The sequence below is a fragment of the Athene noctua genome, chromosome 27 (assembly GCF_965140245.1).
Source record: "Athene noctua chromosome 27, bAthNoc1.hap1.1, whole genome shotgun sequence".
NCBI classification, from domain to species: domain Eukaryota; kingdom Metazoa; phylum Chordata; class Aves; order Strigiformes; family Strigidae; genus Athene; species Athene noctua.
This window is the reverse complement of record NC_134063.1, coordinates 3411123-3419570: the sequence shown is the minus strand read 5'-3', so window position 1 is coordinate 3419570 and position 8448 is coordinate 3411123. Positions and strand designations below refer to the sequence as shown.

Here is an 8448-nt window from a genome sequence, read left to right as displayed (position 1 = left end):
CGGTGCTGGAACCTGCTAGTGGGGGCACCGGGGTGCCCCAAGCCCTCTCGCACGCGTCAAGGCTGCGCTCGAGGAGGCACAAAGTCCTGCAGCCGTGGCTGGGTTTCACCTGGCTCAAGCACGATGCCCGTCCTGCCCTTTCTCCTCCTCAGCTGTGAGGCTGAAGGCTCCCACAGCTGCATCAGGGCTGTCGTCCTTCAGGCTGGAGCCACTGGTTGGAACGTGGGGCTCCAGCTGGGAGCTGCCCCGTGGCCTCCCCCATTCCTCGGCTTCTTCCAGGAACATCCGCTGGGAGCTGCCCGGAGCCTTGCTGCTGCCCCCTCGACCTCCCCCAGCCCTTCCTCCCGCTGCTTCCCATGAAAAAGAAGCGAGGGGATGTATTTTTAGCAGCAGGAAAGGCCCCAGCGCAGCACGCGGCCGGGAGCCGACCCTCTGCCCATGGAGGGGCCCAGGCAGCTCCCACCCGGGGTGGGGAATGGGGAACCCGCTGCTGGTCCCGCCACAGCTGAAAGGGGGGTGCTGCTCAGTGTCCTCACCCTCAGGGCCGTGCAATCAAACGCAGAAGAATGCTTAAGGTTTTAAAGAATTGTTTTTAAATTATTTTTTGTTTTTATTAAAAAAAAAAAAAAAAAGCCCCTAAATTCTATGGCTTCCAGGAAGCATCAGAGAAATTTAAATGCCATTTCTGTACACTTTGTTTTAAAGCAGTAACTAAACTCGCGATGGAACAAACGCCCTCACGTACAATCGCAGTGTTTGGAGTCCTGGCTGGAAGGACAGTGAGTCCTGGGGGCCCAGCGCCGTCCTCAGCTGCCCCCGCAGCCCCGCTCGTGGCCCCCGAGGATGCGCAGACGGAGCCGGGCACCCGCCCGCGGCCCTTCCCCACCACGGCTCCTCTTCGGCCTCCGCTGGGCTTGGGCTGAGCCGGTGCTCTGAGAAGGGTTTGCTTCCAGTGAAAATTTAAGGCGATTTATTTTTTTAAAAAAACTTGTTTGTTCGCCTCGTTGGGGAAACAAGGTCAAACGTTGCACATCACCCCCCTCCCACCCTGCCACGGCCAGGGGCTGCGGCAGCAGCTGGGGCTGCCCCGGCCCCTCCTGCCCCGCCGCAGCCCAGGAGAAGTCAAAGCCGGGCTCAAGCCAGAATTTAGGCCGAGGGCCCACGGCGCAGTGTCCTCCCTACAGCCCCCACGGCCCGTGGGTGCCCAGGCAGGGCAGGGTGATGACCCCCCCCCTCCCTTCCCCAACCTCCCTCAGGCTGGCACAGCCCCTCCCGGGATTTGGGGCCTCCAGCCTCCCCCCCGGCCCCCAAGACGGTCAGTTTGGAACAAATGTTTTGAAGCAGCCACAGATGGTCCCATTTCCCACCCCCACCCCCCCCCAAAAGCCTCAGCACAGCTTCAGCCCCTCTCTTGGGGCAGAACAACAGAGTTTTGGTAAAGGTAAGTGTGTCCCCCCTCCCTCCCCAATGTGTCATGATCAACACACATAGTGCAGGGGTTCACTCGGGTGGGGAAGCTGCAGTGCCCTGGGGGGGGGGGTGAGGAACGAGGGGAGTGTGGGGGGTGTCTGTCTGCGTGTCTCTGTTCCTATCCGTGTGTTTGTGTATTAAGTTGCAAGAACTCCAGTTCCCCCGCCGCAGGATCAGGCCCGGCTGCAGCGCGGGCGGGGGATGCTGCACCCACGGCACTGCTCCACCCCGACACCCTTCGCCGTCCTGCCCCGCGTGGCTCATCCCACGTGGCTCCAGGTCTGCCCACGGTGCCACCCGTCCCGGCCCACCCTGCACCCGCTGCTGCCCCAGGGAGCAGCCCCGGGGTCCTTGTTGGGGCGGGGGGGGGCGTTGCTCAGAGACGCGGCAAAACAACCTGCGAAACCGAAAAAGGCCGATAAAACGCTGCCCCGTGGCTGCAGCGCTGCCCCTGCCAAGCCCTGACGCTCTGGAGCCACCTCCAGCCCTGAGCCACCGGCCGGGGCTGCGCTCTGCCGCCGCCACCGCCCGTCCCGCGGCCCAGGGGCGCTGGCAGTGGCCAGGTCAGACCGTTGCTGTCCCTGTCCCCGCTGCCCTCAGCCCCCAGGAGTCATCGACTTGTTCTGGTAGGCCCAAACATCGCTGTATTGCTAGCAAAAGTGCATCGTAAAATAGTAAAATGAATTGTAAACGCGTTTCCTCTTCCCTGCCCCCCCGCCCCCAACACCTCTCACCGTACCGGAGACCGAACCGCTCCTCACCGAAGGTGTTAACGGGGGGAACCCAGCGGGGGACACGGGGTGGGGAGGGCCTAAAGGAAGAGCAGAATCAGTAACACTGAAGATGACGGTCAAAGACTGACAACTCAGCACTCTGCACCGAGACTCACTTTAAATTAACTTAAGAGACAAAGAAGCAACAGAAAAAAAAAAAAAAAAAAAAAAAATTTCCTCCTTAGCCCACTGCTCTCGAAATTGTCTTCTGCTTCTTCTGACAGCGACGGTTCAGAGTCTGTAGTTGATCCCCATTTTCTTACTAGTTATAGACTCAAAAGCAAGTGACGCTGTGGATTTGTTTCGATTTTTTTTTTTTTTTTTTTTTTTCCTTTTTGACGGACGCAGGAACTTCAGCGAAGTCGGGCTTGGTTCGCGTAAACGGCCACGCGCTGGGCGAGTGGCGGAGGAAAGGACAAGCAGTTTGGGGAGGCCCCGCTCCCCGCCTGCGCGTGGGGCGCTGGGGGAGGCCGTCCCGCTCGGCCCCCCCCGGCCCCGTCCAAACCGAGGGGCCGCAGCCGCCGGCTCCGCAGGGCAAGATCCAGCCACGGCCAGAGGGAGAGGAGCCATCGCACCCACCGCTCCACCCGGCCCCGGCAGCTCACTTGCGACGCTTGGTGGTTTTCCTCTTCCTTCTCTTGAAGAAACAGCAGCACCTGGGGAAAAGGGGACAGTGTCAGCGCCCGGGCCTGCAAGGGACGGGCTCAGCGGCCCCGGGGTCAGGGCAGAGCCGGTGGCGGGGACAGGAACCCCCCTCCCGGTGTCTTGGTGAGCCCCACGCAGGCAGGAAGCGCCGCGGTACGTGGCAGGGGCCGGGTCGGGAGCACCGCGATGGCCGCGGCAAGTGGCACCTGCCACAGAGAGGGGACAGTGGCCACGGCAAGCGGCAGTGGCCAGAGCCGGGGCCAGGCAGGGGCTCCTGGAGGAACGGCCCCGGATCTGAGCACGTCCCACTGTGCTGGCTCTGGGGAGGACGCGGCCAGGCGGGAAGGGGCCGGCAGCGGCGCGGGGTGCCAGGGAACAGCCCTACTCGCCCTCGAGCCGGGCTGTTCCTCGCCAGAGGGGCCCGGAGAAGGCATTGCAGGGCATCTGCCGAAACCCGCGGCCAGCGCGGCCCCGGCGAGAGGGAAGCAGCGGGGCTGTGTCCTTACTTTGTATCGTCTGTCACCTCCACCTCGGTGGGGGCTGTGATGGGGGCGTTCGAATGTCCTGCCGTCGGGTCGTCCGTGTTCAGCTCGCCGTTGGTGGAGCTCATCACCTGGGGAGAGGCGAGTGTCAGCACGGGGCAGCCCCTGGGGCACAGGCCGGTCCTCAGCCTCGTCCCCCCGCCCCGTGGCAGCCGTGGCCCGGAGAGGTGCAGCCCAGGAGGCAGCACGGCCCCCCCGGCCCTGCGAGAGCCAGGGGCACCGAGGTCCCCACGCGGGGCAGCAGGCCGGTGCCCTCGGCCAGGCAGCAGCGCCCGGCCTCGGCGCTGAGCCCCATCGCACAGAGGGGGGCGTTTGATCCCCTTGCTTGTCTCGGGGAGGATCCCGGCTCCGGGGAACCCCTGCGCACCCCGCCGGGAGAGGGGCTTGCTGGCAGCCAGCTCCAACGTGCCCGGGAGACACGGCCCCGTGAGAAGCTCTTGCTCCAAGGTGACCCTGCCACGGCCGAGCAACTGGACACAGCTCTTGCTCTCCAGCCCCAAGCTCCAGCACAGTCGAGCCCTGGGGGGCTCAGCCCAGCACCCACCCTGTGGGCTCCTGCCAGCCTCGAGGTGGCCCTGGGCTCCTGCCCGCTTGCCGGGGCTGTGGGGCTGTGCGCGGTGCCAGGGCCAGGAGGAAGGAGATCTGAGTCACCAAAGCAAGGACAGGGTTGGCACAGGCGACTGGGACTTGCCCGAAACCCCCCTCCTGCACCCGCTGCCCCCAGGCAAAGCCAGGAGCTCCCTGGGGCTGCGCAGCCCCAGGATCGCCAAGCTGCTCGTCCCCGGCGAGGAGGCTCGGCCTTACCCAGACTCGTGAAGGAGCTGCCCTCCGACAGCCACAGCACCCAGCCGGCAGGGCTACGGCAAGCTACAGCCCCCCGAAACAAGCCCAGAGACCCCCTACGCGTCACCAACACCCCCCCGCAGTGCCGGCAGCAGGCAGAGGACAGGAGCCGGGGTTTGCGGAGTCAGAGCAGGGAGCAGCGGCGGAGCAGGGAGGGGATGTGGCACGGGAGGAGTGGAGCAGAGCACAAGCTGGCCCCACGGTCTGCCCCGGCCCCACAACGGCAGCCAGGCCCCAGGCTGGGACCGAACACCAGCAGAGATTCACCGCGGAGCAGCAGGAACAAGCAACAGCGGCGGGGACGGAGGAAGCAGCACAGGCCCGGCTGGGGGAACCCACCATGGACACCCCACCAGCCCAGGGAGGGCCGGGCAGCTGAGGGCTGCGAGGACGGCGAGCACGGGGCCAACGGCGCGAGTGCGGGCCCGAGGAGGGGAGACGAGGCCAAGGAGTGCCCAGGTGAGGGGAGGAGAAGCAGGGCTCGAAGCCATCGCCCCAGTCCAGGAGGCACGTCCCCACGCGGGATGAGGCCGCGTTGTCTGGCGCTGCGGGGACGAGCGGCACCGGCGGGGGGTGGGGGCAGAGCCCAACTGCCCACCCGGCTGCTCGTGCCACGCAGAGCCAGCGCTTCATCCATCTCTAACCGCCCTCCGAGTCCCACTGGCAGCACTGAGGGAGCCCGGCAGCCCCTGGGAAGCAGCACCAACCTCGTGGGTGAGCCGTGCCACGCACCACGGGAGCAGGGTCGGGGAGCAGGGCTGATCCCCTGGCGCGGCCGGCAGACACAGGGCAGGTCGCACGGCACAGGGTGGTTCTGCTCCCTCCCGCGCCCGCCCCTGCCCTCGGCGCGTGGTTGCATGTACCTGGACGGACCCCCCGAGCCTGCCGGCTGCCAGGTGAGCTCCCACAGGCTCCTCGGCAGGCTGCCCACCGGCCTGAGGATCCCACAACTCCGTCCCCTCGGGCGGCTGCTCGCGACAGGCAGGAGGAACAGAATGAAAAGAAACAAAAGAAAAGAGGAAGAATGGGGAAGAGAAGGGAGAGGTGGAAGGAAGGGGCAGGAAGAAGAGTGGCAAAAAGGGAGTTGAGAAAATAAGACATGCAAAAGCAAAAACATGACTGGAGCAGCTCGAGTTTGTGATTGCGGAGGGCACTCGCGCAGACCATCCCGGCGGCTCCCCAGCACGGTCCCTGCGGTGGCGCCGCGGGTCTGAATCCTTCCCGCCACGAACACACACTCCGCAGCAAGAGAGCTGGCCTCTGGGACGTCCCCTCCGGGCAGCTGGGGACACGGCGCCCCGCAGAGCACGGCCAGCCCCGCGCAGGGCCAGCGGCTGCGCTCTGGGGCGGGCTGGGCCAGCGGCGCCGCTCGCTGTGCGGGGAGACGCAGCCGGGCCCAGGCGGCGCCGCCGGCCGCTCTCCTGCGAGCTCCATGTTCCGAGGCCGACGCGGAGCTTCAAGGGGCGACTGCGAGGACACGAGCTGTGCTGCTCCTCCAGGGCACGGGCTCTCAGCTGTCCCCCAGAGGGACAGTACCCTGCCACCAAACCCGCACCACGGCGAGCGTGGCCCAGCCCCGCGGGTGCCGGGGGATCCTGCATCCCCAGGTTGGAAACTGCTCCCATGCCGTGAGTTTTGTGCTTTGCCTCTCGCACTGCTCTTGAGAAGGGATGTGGAACATGGCATTTCTCAGATGCTGGAGGCAGAGAGCAGGCCTTACTGGGAGCAAGTTCCCAGGAATGAGACAGAGGTGCTTTGAAGATGTTGCCATCCCCTTCAGGCTGCCCAGTCGCTGGCCAGAGAGAGCCAGGGCTGGCCCAGGCCCCCGAGGCTCAGCCAGGAGCAGTGAGGCACATGGGTGAGGGGGGACAGGGTGCTGCACCCTCGGCTCCAGCCCCTTTGCAGGTGCTCTGCTCTCTGTGGAGGTTCAAGGCAAGAGGACAAGGGCCTGTACAGGACTGCTGGGGAAAGGCGAGAGCTTTGCTCTTGATGGCAGCAGTCCCAAAGCCGTGTTTCCTGCACCAGGGTAGGACAGGCCACAGCACTGAAGAAGGGCTGGGCAGCACGGCCCTTTCCCATGGCAGCGAGCTGCCTGCCCAGCTCTGCCCATCTGCCTGCCCCAGGCTGCTCCCAGCTCGGTCCCACATGCCCTGGCAAAGCCTGCCCCTCTCTCCAGCACAGGGCAAAACACTGCCAAGCCACCCCGCGAATCCAGGCAGCCCCCTCCCTTGTCCCTTGTCCCCGTCCTGCTGAAAGTGGCACCACGAGCAGAGCAGCGAGTGACTCCCATGGGAACGTGGCACCAGGGACATGGTCCTTAGCGCAGGGTGGCTCAGCCCGCGCCGTGCTCACACCCCCCGGCCAGCACTAAGCCCTGCTGTTTGCCCACCAAAGCCCAGGCCTGGCACTTCCCCACCATGCTACAGCCTCCCAAGGCTGCTTCCTCCTGCTTCTGCTGGGCCACCAGGCCCCAGGGCCACTGCCCTGGTTCCCCCGCTAGCCACAGACCTGCAGGGAGGAAGCCCTCCCACAGACAGCACTGGGGACAGAAAGACGCCCCAGCCCCTGCCTCACCCAGAGGCCCCGCTGGGCTCTGTGGGTCCGTGGAGCAGAAGCCTGAGCCGCACACGACCGCGGTCCCGTGCCCCGGCCGGGGCAGCGCCGCCGCTCACCTGGTGTTTGGTGTGTGGCTGTGCTTTGTCTCTGTTCGGGGGCTGCACCTGCACCTCGCTGTGCATCGTGCCGATGGGGGTGGGCTGGGGACACGACAAAGACAACATCAGCAGCAGGACAGGAACTCTCCTGCCCCCCCATCCAACCTCCAGCCAAACGTGCAAAACACCCCAGAATCAGGGCCCAATCCCAGCTCCTGCCCCCACCCCAGCAGCTCCACACTTGGTATTTCGCTGCAGTGAGCCCTGGAGGGTGCCATGGCAGAACACAGGGTGCCAACTTGACTGCTGGGCTCCCCTTGGCTCCAGGAGCCTCAAATTTCTGTGTCACAGCTTTAACTTGTCAGCACGACACCCCCAGTTTGGAGCTGGCTGCTGGGTCTGGGGAGAACTGGTGGAGCTGGGCTCTTGGGCAGGGATGTGCATGGCAGGGACGTCTGCTGACCTGCATCCCTCCCGGCTGCTGCCGCAGACCCTGCTGCCTCCCCACCGCCCCCCAGGCACCCTCTGCCCACACCCCCCCCTCAGCACTCACCAGTGGTTTCCCTGCCCAGTCGTATTCGTAGTCGAACACGTAACCGTTCCTCTCGAACAAGTCTGTGAAGAGCTTCCGCAGGTAGTCGTAGTCGGGCTTCTCAAAGAAATCCAGCCGCCGCACGTAGCGCAAGTACGTGGCCATCTCCTCTGTGGGACAGAGTGGGCTCAGTTGGGGCTGGGGGACGAGATGCCAGCGGGCTCTGGGGACAGGGACAGGCCATGCAGAGTGCCCTCACCTGGGAAGTTCTCACAGAGCACCTCCACTGGAGTGGCTCTTTTGGTGTCGCCGATCTTCTGATACCTCTCCTTTAGCGTGTCAGCCTGGCAGAGACAAGGAGCAGGTCAGCGTGAGGGCCAGGCACGTCCCCAGGAGCCAGGATGCCACTGGGTGACATCAGACCACGATGGTTTCTTGGTCCCCCTTTTCCAGGTAACAGCCAGAGCTCATTCCCAGGGAATCCCCTCACCCAGGGCAGGGCTGGAGGACAAACACCAGGGAACGTGGCTCCAGGACAGCCAGCAAAGCAGGGGGACACAGAGCAGGGGACACCGACAGCTGCTCAGCACAGCAAGGGACCGGCACAGAGCTCACAGCAACAGCCCCTGCAGGTGGCAGAGGGCACCTTCCAGCACGCCAGGGGCCAAAGCTTCCCCCCCTCCCCAACACCGCCCATGCCAGGGCAGAGCCAGACTCCTGGGGCAGCTGTGCCCAGGGACAGCGGGAGCTGGCAGTTACCTTGAGGCCTTGCCAAGGGAGGCTCCCGCGGAGGAAGTACATAAACATGTGCCCTAATGCTTCCAGGTCGTCCCTGCGGCTTTGTTCTGCATGGAGAAGAGATGAGACATGGTCAAGTTCCCACTACAGCCACTGCCCCTGTCCCCGCCAGACCCCACAGCTCCCCAAGTCCCCTGACATCACCCCAGGCTGAAGAGCAGGAGAGGCAGCCTGTCCCCAGCCCCACCTCT

General features: G+C 65.0%; 1 protein-coding gene across 3 annotated transcripts in view; it reads right to left on the bottom strand.

Annotated features, from left to right (window-relative positions):
* Nucleotides 1-618: 618 nt before the first annotated feature.
* The window catches only part of CSNK1G2 (casein kinase 1 gamma 2), a 47190-nt gene continuing 39360 nt past the window's right edge, over nt 619-8448 (bottom strand). For 2 of the 3 annotated variants that reach the window (XM_074928224.1, XM_074928225.1), the window contains exons 7-13: nt 8219-8304; nt 7719-7803; nt 7481-7629; nt 6946-7029; nt 5137-5241; nt 3395-3501; nt 619-2899 (exon numbers count right to left, since the gene is read on the bottom strand). In XM_074928224.1, the coding sequence (XP_074784325.1) occupies nt 2845-2899; nt 3395-3501; nt 5137-5241; nt 6946-7029; nt 7481-7629; nt 7719-7803; nt 8219-8304 (671 nt within the window). In that variant the 3' untranslated portion in view covers nt 619-2844. The remainder of the gene's footprint in view (nt 2900-3394; nt 3502-5136; nt 5242-6945; nt 7030-7480; nt 7630-7718; nt 7804-8218; nt 8305-8448) is intronic. The other variant, XM_074928226.1, reaches the window with a different exon arrangement.